General features: G+C 36.7%; 1 protein-coding gene across 2 annotated transcripts in view; it reads left to right on the top strand.

Annotated features, from left to right (window-relative positions):
* The first annotated feature begins 4,146 nt into the window (after nt 1–4,146).
* Nucleotides 4,147–16,927, top strand: part of COL28A1 (collagen type XXVIII alpha 1 chain) — a 57,675-nt gene continuing 44,894 nt past the window's right edge. For both annotated transcript variants that reach the window (XR_014884242.1, XM_010712543.4), the window contains exons 1-11: nt 4,147–4,332; nt 5,199–5,355; nt 5,892–6,451; nt 7,215–7,235; nt 7,811–7,867; nt 9,553–9,606; nt 10,104–10,145; nt 10,870–10,896; nt 11,849–11,893; nt 13,760–13,804; nt 14,398–14,451. Coding sequence is in view for 1 of the 2 variants with exons in the window: in XM_010712543.4 (XP_010710845.1) it covers nt 5,235–5,355; nt 5,892–6,451; nt 7,215–7,235; nt 7,811–7,867; nt 9,553–9,606; nt 10,104–10,145; nt 10,870–10,896; nt 11,849–11,893; nt 13,760–13,804; nt 14,398–14,451 (1,026 nt within the window). In the remaining variant the exon portion in view is untranslated. The remainder of the gene's footprint in view (nt 4,333–5,198; nt 5,356–5,891; nt 6,452–7,214; nt 7,236–7,810; nt 7,868–9,552; nt 9,607–10,103; nt 10,146–10,869; nt 10,897–11,848; nt 11,894–13,759; nt 13,805–14,397; nt 14,452–16,927) is intronic.

Here is a 16,927-nt window from a genome sequence, read left to right as displayed (position 1 = left end):
GTCCTTCAGATATCCACTCAAGTTATGTGAAAAAGCTGTTCACTGTTCCCTGTTAACACCACGCTGTGTGGTACGGCTGACATACCCGACAGATGGGATGCCATAAAGAGACCTAAACAGGCTGAGCAGCAGGCCCGGGTGAACATCATGAGATTCATCAAATCTCAGTGCAAGTCTTACACCTGTGTTGTGGCAACCTGCACTATCAGTACAATCTGGGGATGTTAGGATAAAGCAGAGCCCTACTGAAAATAACAGGGATGGCAGTGGGATCTGAGCCAGCAGTGTGCCCTTGGAGCTGTGAAAGTTAAAATTGTGAGGGTTTTTTTGCCAACCTCATATACCAGCTACAGTACTCTTAACAAACAGATGAGCAGATAGTGTGAGGCTCAGCTGTCAAGATTAGGGAAATGGATAGGACAAACATGATAAGCAGGGGGTAATAAATTATGAGGCAAGAATGAGAGAGAGGTCCAAGGTTGATGGGATCAGGTTGTAAATACAATAAAAAGCGTTGGGTAGATTGTGAACCTGGAGAACTCAATCAACAAGGAAGTGGGAGGAATTCTTGGTGGCAGTCGATAGGGGATATAAGGCTGTGATTATGTTTTTTTTTTGATTGTGTGCTCCTGCTTGCTAGATGTCTGCCATTGCAATCACAAAACTTTTTCACAAGAGATCCGGTCTCTAAAAAATCATTTGAGTTATTTCTCACAGTCTGGGTGCTCATCCAGGAGCCATCACCTTTCAGGGGTCCTACCATGGATAGGAGAGGTGCACCCTGCTGAGTTTAGCAGCCCTGTCAGGGGCAGTGGGTACCTCCCCAGAACAGCTGACAGGAGGCCAAGACTGTTTAGAGATAGACCATGAAAGATTGAAGAAGGGGAGAAGGTACAGGCACAAAAATTGATACATAGGCCTGGAAACTTCAAGTATGGACCAAGGTAAGAGAATTTTGGCCAAAATACTGGTCTGACAGAGATTAGGTATGTCAGACTTTGAATTCATATGTAAACAATAAGACTCCTTTCTCTGAAAGAGAATCGGAATTAGTTTCTCTAACTTTCCTCTTTCCAAGACATTTTCCCCATTCCAGTTGGAGTTGTTTATGATAGGATTACATTATTCAAGGGATTACTGTTTGGATATACAGAATTGCATATGAACTATTTTATTTTACCTTCTTTCTCCTCCTTAAGCCATGTACCTTCCAAAGTATACTTCTCCAAAATAAAAAGAGTGAAGAATTTCTTTTTAAAATTATGCTTTTAACCTCAAAAACCCCCACCCACAGTAGCACTCTCTTAATTGTTTTTATATCTTCAGGGAGAGCCTTGCTCTCCTGGTCTTCATGGTCCTCTAGAACTCCCCACCACAGGAATCATGAGCCTACGGAACTGGTTGCAGTATGTTTCTATCTGAATCTTTCAAACTATGATTTTAATAAACATACTCGTTTTCTAAAGCATCAAATTCAATTTCCTAAATTTTGAAACTAAAGCTGATGTGATTCATAGATTTTTGTGTTTGCACAAGGTGGCATTCCAAGCTAAATTATGATTCCAGCTGTTGACTTAGCTACTGAGTTGTACTTTAAAAAGAGCCAAGTTTCATTTTTGGAAGTAGAAATCACATCCTGCATGAAAACACAGCACCTTTTTATGTATTAATGGTCGTCTTTAGGAACTTAGTAATGGTTTTGATAAATAAAGCAGGCTAAAATTTATGGAAAAAATAAGAGTAATTCAATTAGAGTAGTATATCATATATCAAAGGCAACATTGGCAGTATTTTTGTGCTTATTTCACTGTTTATTCATTCTTCAGTGGTCCACTTCCTTTGGTACTGTTGAAATCAGACATACTGACTTGTTCCCATCTGTTTTCAGTAACCACCTATAGTTGCATTATCTAATTTTGATTTTAAGAGGAAGTTCTTTAGATATGAGGGAATGAGTAGCTTAAATGTCTGACATCTTACTCATTTCTTGAGACTTCGTGATAGTGTAAGCACACTACTGGAATGCAGTGTAATTAGTAAGAACGCATGTTGCCTTTTACCTGGTGGCCATGGGAATGTGAGCAGGGAGAGGTGGTAGAAAGTCGAGTCGCTGCAAATGTTGATATTGGAACATTACACAGAGAACATAAATGAACAGGATTCTTTAATGCAGTAATTTGAAGAACAGTTCTTCACACGTATTCCAGAGTGTCTCAATTAGGTTGTCATTTGAATTCTCTGAAAACTCCAGACTCTGAAGGAAGTCCTTCGGTAGGTTGTATTAATTTGCTGATACATTCATTGGTCGCTTTGAGCAACCATTGACTTTGTACACACAGAACATCAAGTCCTGAGGCTCCCTGTCTGGGTATCTATAAGAAGAATATCTGAAAAGAGTATTTAGTTTATCGGGGTCAGACAGGGATGAAGGAGTGCAATCAGTTATTCCAAGAGATATTTTCTCTCGTGAACCCTGCGTCTCAGTCTTTTACTATCTTAGTCTTTAGCTTTCACTTTCTATTACAAAGGGATGTGTGTTATACTCTTATACTATAGGCTTATGTTATTTTATACATATGGCCCTTATGTTTTACAGTAGTTTTGTTTGCTAGTTATAATCTGATTAAAGGCTGAATAAGATGCCCAAACTTATCGCAGTGCACAATCATGTAGGTGCACCAGAGGGCAGAATTTAGACAGCATAAATATTATCTCTTTCTTTTATATGTTACACACATTTAATTTAACTCAGCAGCTAAATGATCATTTGCTTGGTATATTGCAGTCTTATTTTTGAAGACTATATGCTACTTGAAACATGAATAAGAATGTCACTGAATTAATGTACCTTAGGCATTAGGAAAGCTGTTTTGTAAAAACTGTTTAAAATGTGTACTTCAAATTGCATCAGTTAGCTCTGTTTCCTAACAGGATAAAAAATCTACAATGTATGCAAGGGAATGTTGTCATTCTTACTGTGTGAAGGACATACTGGGGAAAAAAAAAAAAAAAAGAAAATTTAGGGCATTAAAATCTGGTTGATATCATTGATTGAGCACCAGAACATCTCTTGACATATTATATTCTTGTACTATACAGTAGTCACCTTCTTTCTTGGTTTTATAGACCTGTATCTTATTCACATTCAGTTGTGGCTATCCAAGTGAAAGAATTGTCACCTTCTTGTCTCCCTTCATCCAGAAGCTCTCTCATCTTTGTCACCTATTTCTGTTTCTTTACTGTGCCATTTGAGTTGCTGTAACTCAGATATCAGACAGTATCCACATTCTCTCAGATCATGAACGATAATGTAAGGTTCACTGACCAAAGTCTTATTATCCCCTATTTCAATCTGGAGGGGTTATCTGCCGTGCTGAGGGAGCTCTGAGAGGTGGAGTGTGAAAGGTCAGTGGCTGCAGTGGATACAGTGAGCTGCTATGGCACACTAGGGATTAAGTGCCTGTGCTTTCAAAGAGGTTAAAGCTGTTTTGTGTGAATGTTATGCCCAAAGGGATTTAGAACTTGTCATCTGTATATTCATTTACCAATTCAAAATGTACAAGGGCAGCTCTGTAAGTAATACCTCCTATTTTGGCCTTTTAGGCATTTAAATACATTTGTATTGCAGAATTTGAAGGTAATCTGAACTTTTGAATTCTCGGGAATTTATTATTTCTTTCCCTCCCCGATCACAACTATTTTCTTTCAAGAAGACTATAATATTGTATCCAGATTTATGTGTGCCTTGCAAGTTGTTTCTGAAACAATGAAACAGATGCTAGTTTTCTTTGGGTTGTACATCCTCTTTACTCCCAGACGCTCAATGGTAACTTCAGTCCTCCCGGTACTTCTCTTGATTGCAATGCACCCAGGTTCTCCTCTTCAAGCCTGAGCTCAGGCTGTAAGGGATGCTATGCTAATGTCACATCTCTTGTGAGCCACTGCTGCTTGGAGAAGCTGAAGAGGTGTGGCTGACAAGGTCAATAGGTAAAGATGTAAATTGTTTAGCAGCAAGTATTTTAGTGTGGAAGTTCAGCTGTGTAAAAAGGCAAAGTACTTGTGCTCCTGGGCTGACTCTGTCCCTTTAACAGAGTGGCTTGGTCTCCCTCTCAGCACTGGCAAAATGCCTGACTGTTTTCGTTTAAATTTTGGCCAACTGACCAGGAATAATGGACCATAAAAGATCTTGAGGCAAGATAGAGTCATTTGCAAGTGGATAGACTACTTATTTGCAGTTCTCTTTGTTTTTCCATACTGCGTAAACCTACAGGACATGTTTTCTATGCTGACAGCTCATTCAATCCCCAATTTGCCTTTTGAATACCTTTGAAGGTAAGAGACTTTTGTACCTTTAGAGAATTGATAGATTCTATAGATGTAACTGCTTGATGGAGTTGGAGGTAGTGTTGAGGAAGGATAGTTAAATTTGAGATATTATTGGTTACCATTATTAGCGGTATTTCAAATTACTGTGAATTAAAGGCTTTTAAAAAATAATTTTTAGTGGAGTACAGTTTTCTCTAGAAATATGTTAAGTCACTAACTTAAATATTGCAATATTCACTTTGTTTGTGTAAATTGTCGTAATAGACTACTGTCTTTTCAGACAACATTGCACGCATTCTGTCATAATAATGCACATTAATGATGCATTCATGTACTGAATTTCACTGCTAAGCCATTGTTTTTTTATAAGAAGTTGTTCATGCTAATTCTCCAGCTGTGGGTAATATATTTGTATCCTAAAGCACTTAGATCTATTTATTCCTAACAATTAAAAAATTCTAGAAATTATTTGTATTTTTATTTCCTGTAACATCTCTGCTATTTTAATACAAATATATTAATAGCAAAATATTTTGAGAGCAATGTTAATTAATGGCAATTTACCTTACTTTGTTGTATGTTCAACTGAAAGTTAACGATAGCACTGATGTTTTTAAAGCTGAAAAGTGGGCACTGTGTTCCACCCATTTTTTCTTCTCTAATAGAACACATTCTAATATAAATGGGAGCTCCAGTTGGGATTGCAGTGGGTGCTACACTTCAACCACCTACATGATTATTATTATAACTTTTTAACAAGTTGCCTGCAGAATTGTGCTTCCCACAAACATGTATTCTGTCTGTAAATATGTGTGTTTATTTATTTGTATTTATTCATGAAGTGTTCACAGATTATTTTTCTCTTTTAATAGGAAGCAAAAGTCATCTAATTTGGGATAAATGTCATTATGAGGAAAAAACATTCTTTCTTTTGCTTTCTACTTCTGGCTGTGGCAACAAACCAGATAGCAGATGGACAAAATAAAAAGAAAGGAAAAAGGTCTCATTCTGTTGTGCAAAGTGATGACGGTAAAACTATTTTCTTAAATATCTGAGTTGACCATACTGCATATGTCCTCATGTTTAAGAATAAATATGAATGCATTTATAAATGTAATTTATTTTGATTATTGATAACCAAAAATACTGAGTTGTATCCTGCATTTTCTTGGCTAAGCATTACAATTTGCCCTATTATTTCAATTGACACATGTTTCTCTTTTAAATGATAAGGTATTTTTCATTTTGAAATTGCATGTGGAAAATTTGTACTTTGTGTGCAAAACCAATTAAAACTCTGAACCAATCCCATTAAGAACTTAATTTGAAAGTGTTTGTCTGTAGATTGTCTTAATAATTCTGATATAAATTAAAGTAAATTATATTTAATTACTTGACTTTAATAGAATTTATTGGCATTTACAATGAAATTCTCTTCAGAACAATACTGAAAAGACAGGAATTTTGGGAGAGATGGTTTGAAGATTGGGATTGTTGCAGAGACAATAGTCTGTAATGCAGATGTGCCCATCATTCATACATTTAACTTCTTTGTTCCACTGCAGGTGATTTGTGTCTCATTGATATAGTCTTTATCGTGGACAGTTCAGAAAGTGCCAAAAATCAGTTGTTTGGTTTACAGAAGAATTTTGTTTTAAGCTTAACTGACAACATTTTCCAGATGAAGCCAGTTAAATCTCAGAAGTACGACGTCAAACTAGCAGGCATGCAGTTCAGCAGCACAGTCAGTGTTGATCATCCTTTTATAGCATGGAAAAATGTGCAGAATTTTAAAGAGAAAATCAGGGCTCTGGTCTACATTGGCCAAGGAACCTACTCCTATTATGCAATTTCCAATGCCACTCAGCTGTTCAAAACTGAAGGTCGTGAGGGAAGTATAAAAGTGGCTTTTCTGATGACTGATGGTGTGGATCATCCAAACAGCCCTAGTGTCGAGGGTATAGCCACTGCAGCAAGGAGTCTTGGAATACACTTTTTTACCATTGGCCTTTCCAAGAAAAATGTTAAGGAAGAAAAGTTGCGCTTGATATCTGGCGATTCATCCTTTAAGCATGTCTTATGCCTGGATGACGAGAACCTGATAGTTGATGTAGCACTGGAATTGGTAAGTAATGCTGATGTAATATGGTCCCACATCTATGCACGGCAAATTTCCCTTAAGTTTGTCAGGTTAGTCCTGAAGGCGGTGCAGAGATTTGCAGTGAAGTACAAAAGACACTTCTAAAATATTTCTCCTGTTACAAGTATATATTTTTGCCCCTATGAATTTACATATTTACAAAACAAAAATTCATGGAAGAGATCTCAGGGAATGGTGCTGTTGGAAGTAGTATTTTTGTAATTTGTGTCTCTGTGTTAAACCAAGAGTCAGGATCAAGTTGGCTTCCTCTTTCCAGCCACTTTCTAAGGATTTGTGTGCTTGAACAATGATAGCACAGCAATGAAGGGACAGGGTATTCCCCAGCACAAGGAGTGTGTCTCTGAGCATATGGTAAAACTTGAACAGTTTACTGGTGCTATCGTGCATAACACTGATAAAACATTGAGACCTTCCTCTATGTATTATTTTAGCAAAAGCTTCCACAGTAAGGCCTCTCCTCAATCTTTCGTGTTCCGCTTCTTAGCTTTGATTTTTAATATTGTCTCTTTACCTGTCTAGCTGCTTCTCATACTGAAGAATCATTTCAATGTGACTAGTTTCATAGACTAGTGTTCTTACCAATGATGACAGATGAAGGTGTTTATATTCTTTTTCATTTACCTTGGGAATTCTGTAAACCAGAGAGGGAAAATAGTTAAATTAGTACACTGTTAAATGAATTCTATGCAGAAATAATACATTTTGGTTGTTTTCTTTCTTTCTACAGGAAGCCTTACTTCGGAAGAAAGTAGGTTTTTTTGAGTTTTACTCCTCTTACTCTTGGTTACTCTTATTAGTATTAGATGGTATCTTTTCCTCCTGATATCTGTTTCTCTTGTAAAGCAACAATGTTGCAGAATGAATCACCCTTCCTTTCCTGAATATAGTTTCTCCTCCCACCCTGTTCCTGATAAGTCTTCAACTTCCATTTGGTAGTATTAGTAGCATAAAAGACTCCTCCTTCTGAAGTAGAATAGAAACACTACTATACGTGAAAGTTCATTAGTTGTCTCACTAAAATCAACACCAATGTCAGAATTGCCCAAAAATCACATAGTTTCACGGTACTTTACTATATGTATATGCAGCTTTAAATATTTGTAATTACATCAGTAACTGATTTGTGTTATACATGAAGTTTGGAATTCAAACAACTGATTTTGGTTGGGCTATACTGAAATGTAATGTTGATTCTAAAAGAAATATTTAAATCGTGTATTTTATGTTTTCTCATGTCAGCAGGCAAAAGCAGAGTTTTTACTTAAGAAATCTGAAATAACACATTTGAAAATGTTCTACTTAATGTTTCTATTAACCCTTTAGTGTATGCTGAAGAACTGTGTCTGTGAAATGGGAATAAAAGGAGACAAAGGTGATCCTGTAAGTATGCATTCACATGAAAAACCTTGAGAATTTGCATTTTAATCATTGTGATTAGTGTTGCACTGTATTATAATTGGTTAATGTGTTTATAAATCAAGGTATTTTCTGTGCATCCATGATAAAACAGAAGCAGGGTATCATAGTATGTCACTGATATCTCTGGAAAGGCTGCTGCCATTTTAAGAGCTCAAACAAAAAAAATTCTGTAATCGCATGCTATCGTGGACATATCTTTATATTACTAGGTAAACTCTAGGTAAACACCATGGTTAAAAAGGTGCATTATTTTGAAACTCAAATCAAAAAGATATCTTTGAAACCTGCAATATGGAAGCAAAGATCTGTTAGACAAAGATTTATTTCTACCAGAAAATGATGGCCTATGTGAAGAAAGTTCTAAAACTCTTCTTCTACCACTCTCTTGTAACACTTCAGAACATAACAGCTTCTTGGCCCAGGCAAAGAACGGAGTGTGTGACCTCTGAACATTTTTGTATCTTTAATAGCTCTCCCAGAGACAAACAAGGTACATATGAAGGTTTTTGCCTTTCTCCCTAGATGCTGAGCAACTGATCAAACACTTTAGGACTTCATTTTAGGGCTACTTCTCTTTAATGTTTTCATAAATGACTTGGATGTAGGACTAGAAGTTGTTCTGAACAAGTTTGACAATGATACTAACTTAGGAGGAGCTGTAGACTCTGTCGAGGGAGGGGAGGCCTTGCAGAGAGATCCAGGCTAATTAAAGAGCTGGGCAATCACCAACCACCCAAAGACTAACAAGAGCAAGTGCCAAATTCTGCACCTGGGATGGGGCAGCCCTTGCTATGTATACAGGGGATGAGACACTGGACAACAGCCCCAGAGAAAGGGATCTGGGAGTCTTGTTTAACAGTAAGTTGTATGTCAGCCAGCACTGTGCCCTGGCAGCCAAAAGGGCCAACCATACCCTGGGGGCATCAGGTCCAGCACTGCCGCCGGGTAAGGAAAGTGATCATCCTGCTCTCCGCTGCACTGTGGCCTTACCTCAAGTACTGTGTGAAGTTTGGAGCACCAAAGTACAAAAAGGACATGAAACCATTAGAGAATGTCCAAAGGAGGGGTACAAAGATGGTGGAGGATTTAGAGAGGAAGACATATGAGAAGTGACTGTGTTCACTTGGTTTTTGCTGAGCCCAGAGCAGAGGAGCTGAAGGGAGCCCTCATGGCAGCTGCAGCTCCTCACAGGGAGTGGAAGTGCAGTGCTGAGCTCTGCTCTCTGTGACAGCAGCAGGGCCTGAGAGAACAGCATGGAGCTGTGTCAGGGGCAGCTGGGGGTCAGAGAAAGGGTCTGCACCAGAGGATCGTGGGCATGGTCCCAAGAACCAGAGTTCAAAAGCATTTGGACAGTGCTCTCAGGCATAGTGGTTTTTTTTGTTGTTGTTTTTGTTTTTTAATGGTCCTCTGTGGAGCCAGGAGTTGGACTAGATGATCTGTATGGATTCCTTCCAATTTGGGATATTCTATGCTTCTAAATGTATGGAAGTTGTGTCATGTGTGCCATACCTGATTCTGTGTCAATTTATCCCTTAATTTTCCTTAGATTATTCCAAAATAATTTTGCCAGCACCAAGTCTGTAGCCTCCAAGGAAATGGAAATTTTATTCTTACCATTGTAATAACATTCTCCTGCTTTATTTCAGGGTGGTGATGGAGGCAAAGGGGAAAAAGGTGAACCAGGACCTAAAGGAAGCAAGGTTGAGAGAGTTTTTAAAAAATATTTCTATCTATTTTTGTCCAAACTATAGAGATAAAAATAGCAAAGAAGAGATATGGTAAAATATGGTTTAAAAACTGACTTCTGCTATGAGACATCTACAGTTAGCTGCTTTAATAGTCAGCTATTAAAAGGAGACCATATTAAAACTGCTAGTCATTCAATTGTTTCTCTAACAGCAGAGGTCTCTGGATCTGTCTGAAGGCTAGTTAAGCTCCACAGAACTTTCTAACAACAGACAAATCTTTTGTATGGAGCAGCTTGCTCTAATGATTGAGGTTTCTGTCATTTAATAACAGTAGTTGACTTTTCTATATTAATTTTTGAGAATACTGTTCATAATTGTGTGAGGAAGTGCTGATATTTCTAAATAGAAAAGGCAATTTTTAATCCTTGAATAGTGTTCTAGGTTCTAGTGTAGTAGTAAGAAATAAAAGAACAATGCTTATTTCAATTATGTTCCTTTGCTTCCAACAGGGTGATACTCAAAAAGGAGAACATGGAGAAAAAGGTGAAGAGGTATGTGAATACTACAGAGCTAACTCATATTTGTTTTTATTTCAGGGTCTTCCAGATCCTAAGGATATCCAAGTTTATTTCCACTGAATTGCAAATACATTTTCCATTTTTCACAAATCCAATTTATTTAATTGTTTAGAGCACCTAAGCTAGGCTCTGCCTTAAAGAAGCATCTGTACTTGATGAACATATTTAAAATTTGCTTCATTCTACTTGTGTGCTTAAGTGTAGAGTTGGGATGCCACTGGCAAAACAAACTTTTGAGGCTACATGATTTTGTATTGACCTGCATTGTACTTCTGAGAAGACAGAGTTGAAGATGTCATCGCTAACAACATCTAAGTAGTTCTACAGTGGCTTCTGACATCTGGTATTTCTTAGCTCGAATTCTTGTTCATTCCAAGTAGAAAGATTAACATTACTCCACACATAAGATCAGTTCATTTTAAAAATCTTGTTTAAACGTAGTGTATATCTGCTAAAAGTCAGGCAACCTGATTGACATACTTACAGCCAGGTCATAACCACATAATACATATTTCTAAATTTGGAGATAATTACAGATTAAATGGTACCAGAGAAATATTTTATTTTAATGAATAGTTAAACTTCGTAATCATAATTAGTTATTGTTTATTTCCTATATAAATTAACAGCATGTTTGCCTTTGCATTTTCTTTTATGATCCTCCCTCTTTTTTTTTTTTTTTTTTTTCTTCAAACAGGGAATTCCTGGCTATAAGGGTGAAAAGGTAAGATTTTTTATAGAATGGATGAGCTGTAAAAATAAATTATCACTCGTTGATGATGTATGTGAAAGAAGGAAAAGAAGAGCCTGTCTTGTCTGTTTGTCATGAGAGCTCCCAGTGCAATTCCTAAAAGTAAAGCAAAAATGTATGTAATTTATATGAGTTGGAAGACTCGTTTGTTGGAATAAAAACCAAAAAAGCAGAAGATAAAAAATATAATGTAAATATTTTTTAAAAATGCCACATACCAGTGAAATAGCTGCTAGAAAGAAGAAAGGTGAGTGCTGAATACAGGTTAAATAGAAAGAATTTGAAATTATTTGTTACAAACACAAGCAGATTTGTAATTAATTAGCTTTTAAAAAACTTGACAGAAGGAAGCTGACTTAAGCTAACTATTACTTGACATAGTTAATGCTTGCCCAAAACAAATCCCAAGGTAGGCTCTTCAAACAGAGAACGGGAAAAAAAAATATTATTCAGGATCTTGTCAGATTCTAGAGCTGAAATTGACTAACTTGGCCATCATAACCAGTAGACAAACAGAGATTATCCGATTTTTCTCTAGTAATTCTTCATTTCATTTATATCATCTCACAATTATAACTCCGGAAAACAGTGGACGTCACAGTAATGAAAGTGGAGTGTAGAGAGAAACAGGATCTTTGGAGGCAACACAGCAAAGTGGAAAAATATGGCAAAACTTGTTAGATATTAAATATGTTATTATCATCTTACTATGTAGGATGGATATTTTGTAGGTGTTTTCAGAGACAAAAAATATGCATCCTCAGTAGGGCACACCATATTTTCTGCAGATCATGCCTAATGCTGCACTCAGGTCCTCAAAATCTGCTAAGCCTCTTCTGCTATTGCACTGCTTGTACAGTCTTAGGTGCATCTAATGTAATCAAAACATCTTGTTTAGATCTTAACATATTGATTTCTTATAAAGGGTGAAAGAGGAGAATGTGGATCCCCAGGAGTAAAAGGGGAAAGAGTAAGTACAGTTTTTATTTCAACTGTTGCACACTGAAAAATACAGGGCCTATTCATAAAAAAGCTTGTAAAGATTACTGTAAAAATTGAACCTCTTTTAATTCTCTGATATTAGATATATATATTTGCTGTAAAAATATTGTTCACAGAAACCAAACACCCAGTTCACCGTATTCTTTTTTCCATTTTGCAGAAGAAAAGTAATTCAATACTTAATTTCAAGGCTATCCTAACTGATGCCAGGCACTGTTTACAAAAGACTGTGATCTTGTAACACGATTAATCAGATTTTTTAAAAATATACATTCTTACTCAAATATATAAAGTTATATTACAGTGGAAACAGGTTCTTATACAACCTTAACAACTTAAAGAAGACATCCACTAGCTCATCTGTGCTGATATGTATTCACACATCTGTCCGTTCCCCTTCTTTTAATCTGAAGTGTAAAATTCGTACAGCTGAATGTGGTGTTCGTCTGGATTTTATAATCTGAAAGATGAAAGGACAATGTAGTCCTGGTAGAGATATCATGTACGTTGGGCTCATATAAACCACTCATTTATGCCTGGATACCAGCTAGACTACAGGTGATCATTCAGTCAAAACATTTCTTCAATATTAACATCTGCATTATGCTTATCTTTGTCAAAGATCAAATTGAAATGTTTGTGATTCCAGTCATCTTCTCTGTAGTGATGAATTACAGGTACAGAAATTAGGAAATATTTAATGCAGAAGTATTTGTCACAAAGAATAAGGAGTATTATAATAAAAAATTAAAGATCATGTGTATCCTTTAAGAAACTGGTATTCAAAATGCCAGCAAGTGAGCCAGAAAAGACTGAAATACCATTAAAGAATGTGAAAGAGTCGCATCTCTCTGAGGAATAAAAAGAGGTCATTACTTCTTAGATTCTTTATCCATGCAATATGTAAGAAGTAGCATGAGGTTATGTGAAATGTCTACTAAAATCAAAGGAAGTTGTCCAGAAGCTGGCGTAGAACAAAATCAAATCAGCCAAATAGATATAGAAACCATATGCCAGTGTTGCTGATTCATTTCTGTTGAGGACAGCGATGAAAAGAAATTTGACATCTGTAGAGGATCAGGAATTACGATGTGGAGTAAATTTCCATTTCCATGATTCCCAGCTTCACATTCTGAAAGGTAAATTATTATATATTTTTTTTTAATGAAAGTAATCTCTGCTAAACAAAATCATCAGAAACAGAGCAGATATAGCAAAGAATAACTTCAATATTGCAGATTAGATTTTTGAACTGCAAAGAATTGGTGAAAGATTTGTGAGCAATCTGCAGTAGCAGTTTCTGATAAGGACTCTTTCCAAGGAGAAATAAGAGCTAATGGAATAATAAAATATGGCATCTTAATATGATTTTTGCAAACTATCAGTGTGATTCTACCTTCCTACAGTTTGTACTACTGAGACTAAGTTAGCTGAAGTTATTCTGATATTAGCACCATAATGTTTTATAAGAATTCTGTATATGATATATGACTTGAACTTGAATTTCAGGACCTATGGCAAAGAGCAACCAGTTAACCAAATAGTAATTCATGATGTTAAGTAGCCATCCACAATGTTTGCTCTATAAGAGAAGTATTTTAGCCATATATTGAAAATCGAATTAACAGTTACTGAGTACAGAAGGAGAACAGCAGTACTGTGAAGAATGAACAGACTTACTAGAAAATATTTGAACAGAGATATGCTGTAGTTTGTTTTGAAGTTGGTAATTGCAATTTCTTCTTAATATGAACAGAGATATGCTGTAGTTTGTTTTGAAGTTGGTAATTGCAATTTCTTCTTAATATGATAATTGAAATTTATCTTTGCATAGGGTTTGGAAGGTCCTTTTGGCCCTCGGGGACCTCGGGGACCTCAGGTAAGGGAAGTAAAAGATACCAAATAGAAGAAAAAACATTATTTTCTGTAAGTTTCTAACCTGTCTCAGAGTGGCCTGCTCATATGTCATTGTTCCTAAAGAGCCATGAACGATTTCATTGTGTGAGTAGACACAACAGCTATAGTAATGTCAGCAACCGTTACAGTGATGTCAGGGAATTAAAATTAATCTCAGCTGATCAGCTAGAGAGTGATTTAGAAGAATTGATTTCTTACAAGCAGAGCTAAAGTGTGGGGGGAGGTGGTGGCTTATTTTATTTTCTTGGGCAGAAAAAATAATATGAAAATTATTCAGATTTGAAGTCAGGAACAAGAGACAAAAGGAAAGCTTTAGATAAAAAAGATGAAATTTGTAGGAGTAGTAAAATACCTTTTCTGCCAGCATTGCTTATTGAATATTAAGAATATGGTATTGGTATGCTTGGCACTTAGCAGGATATGAGACAGAAGCTGCTTGTCCTTCGGAGCTTAACATTATGCTACATTTTACTGTATGCAGTTCAGGCCAAACTCAAGAGAAACATTATATGCACCTTCAAAGAAAACTCATTCTATTCTTTGACTTTTGTGTAGGGCATCAGTGGACCTCCAGGTGAGCCAGGCCTGAAAGGCATTCAAGGAAACAAGGTAAGATGTGGTTTTATATGTGTAGATGTTATATAAGAAGAGAGGATACAGGAAGTCTGTGTGGAATCTTAATACTGTACTATGCTTTTGTCAGTAATAGTTTTAGTGGTGTTCCTTGCACAGCAATAATATAGAATCATCATCAGTTTTTTTGGGTTGAAAGAGAGCTTCAAGATTATCTGGTTCTAACCCTCCTGCTAGGCAGGGACACCTCTCACTAGACCAGGTTGCTCACAGCCCCATCCAGCCTGACCTTGAATGCTTCCAGGGAGGGGGCATCCACAGCATCACTGGGCAACCTGTTGCAGTGTCTCACCACCCTCACAGTAAAGAACTTCTTCCTAATATCTAGTCTGACTCTACTCTCTTCCAGTTTAAAACCATTCCCCTCCTCCTGCCCCTACATGCCCCTATAAAAAGTCCCTCTCCACCTTTTCTGTAGACCCCCTTCAGATACTGGAAGGCCACTATAAGGTTTCCCCCTTCTCTAGTCTGAAGAGCCCCATTTGTCTCAGCCTATTCCCAGAAGGGAGGTGCTCCAGCCCGTTGATCATCTTCATGGCCCTCCTCTGGACCTGCTCCAACAGCTTCATGTCCTTCTTGTGTTGGGGGCCCCACAATTGGACACAGTTCTATAGGCTGGGTCTCACAAGAGCAGAGGAGAGGGACAGAATCACCTCTTTCAGCCTGCTGGTCACACTTCTCTTGATGCTACCCAGGATATAGTTGGCCTTCTGGGCTGCAGGTGCACATGGCTCATGTTGAATCTCTCATCAATAAGCACTCCCAAATCCTTCTCTTCAGGGCTGCTCTCAAGCTGTTCTCTGCCCAACCTATATCTGTGCTTGACATTGCCTCAATATACAACATAATATACTTCATCTAGCTGATGCACAGTAGTAGATGCACAAGGAGCGTTGGTTTAAAAAAAAAATTAATTTTTAGACCGTAATCGTAAAATCTTGAGAATGAGCTTTCAAAGTCATTTTTGTATTGCTTATATACTGGACAAAACTCAGGACAACTATAAAATTAGTAGGGGTGTAAGGTTAGTTACACTGAAAATAGATCATTTAGAGGTATTGACTACAGCTTGTGAAGCAAAAACAATTGGATATCTAATTAATGTAGGCAGTCTTCTGATTTGCAAACCTTTTGCAAATTGCATTATGTAATTAAATACAGTTGTCCTGCCCATAGGACAGCTATTAGCATCATTCAGTACAGAAAGATCTTTTATTTATCAGTTTGAAAATGTAGAGTCTAATGACAAATATATTTTACCACAGGCAACAAAATTCACATAGAGCGATTTGACAAAGATGCAACATTCATATTTTGTTTCTTAGGCAACAAGTAAATTTGAAGATCCACAGAAATAAACTCAGATGTAGGAAGTATTTATGGTAAAAGGTCTGGAATACTGGCATTAACCCTGATTTTCCTCTTCTGACAAGTGCTTTTTCATTCTTCTTGTTTCTTCATCCTTTTACAAAATGCTTGATTAGGAGATTTGGTACAGAATATTTCAGAAGTGAGGAAAGAAAGAAGGCAGTGGATCTGAAAGAAGCTGTTCATGCATGTGGTGGAAAAGTCAAGCCTCTCTTTAATTTAGCAGAGCAAATGACAGTAATTTTTTAATTTGTTGTTTCACGTTGATGAGTCCAGGATAGTATACTACTAGATACCTTAGTTAAATACTAAATTGTATTTGTTGTATGTTTGTTCTCCTGAAAATCTCTTCATATGCTTACTGTCTGTAAAATACATGCAGCTCACTCTATAATTCACCTACCTGGGTTCAGTATTCACTTTTGCTGCAGATTTTCACTATGAAAAAGAAAGTTTTCTTGTTTGTCAGCTTCCAACTCAGCAGTCTTCTGGCTAAGGTTTATAGACAAGGCTTTTCCAGGGTCAGACATCCATGAAAATAAAAACACTGTCAGAGAAGTCTAATTAATACACAAGTAATTATGCTTAAAGCTAAAGAATATAGAAAAACGAAACAAAACATATGCATGTTTAGTTTCTCTCTTATTGCTACCTAGTGCTAAGGCCAACTTTTGGCATTTCAGAGCTTATTTCAAATGAGTGAAAATTTTTTTAATGATCAGTACAGATAATCAGTAGTTGTTTATAGCTTAATAAACACCCATTCAGCTACTAAAGGTCAAGGTCTTTTTTGGTTCAGACACATAGCGAACTTTCCAATATTTTTTGTCCTTACAGAAAGATTAGTCAGTTGCTTTTTTTAAAATTAGTTTTCATGACACATAGTACAATGTATCTGAGAAGTAGCAGTTATTTATAGTTGCCATGGGTAAAAGAAATAAGGCTATTCTTAGTGCACTTCCTTGTACCCATGGCCTTTCCATGCTAATACTCTCTGCTTATTGAGCCGACTTCTCTGATATAACAGAGATGAAGGCAGTTCAATATGACATAAAACAGAACACCACTACTGAACATTTATGTT

Source organism: Meleagris gallopavo, chromosome 6, assembly GCF_905368555.1.
Source record: "Meleagris gallopavo chromosome 6, MGAL_WU_HG_1.1, whole genome shotgun sequence".
Classification (NCBI taxonomy): Eukaryota; Metazoa; Chordata; class Aves; order Galliformes; family Phasianidae; genus Meleagris; species Meleagris gallopavo.
Note: the sequence above shows the minus strand (reverse complement) of the source record. Positions and strands in the feature narration are given on the sequence as shown.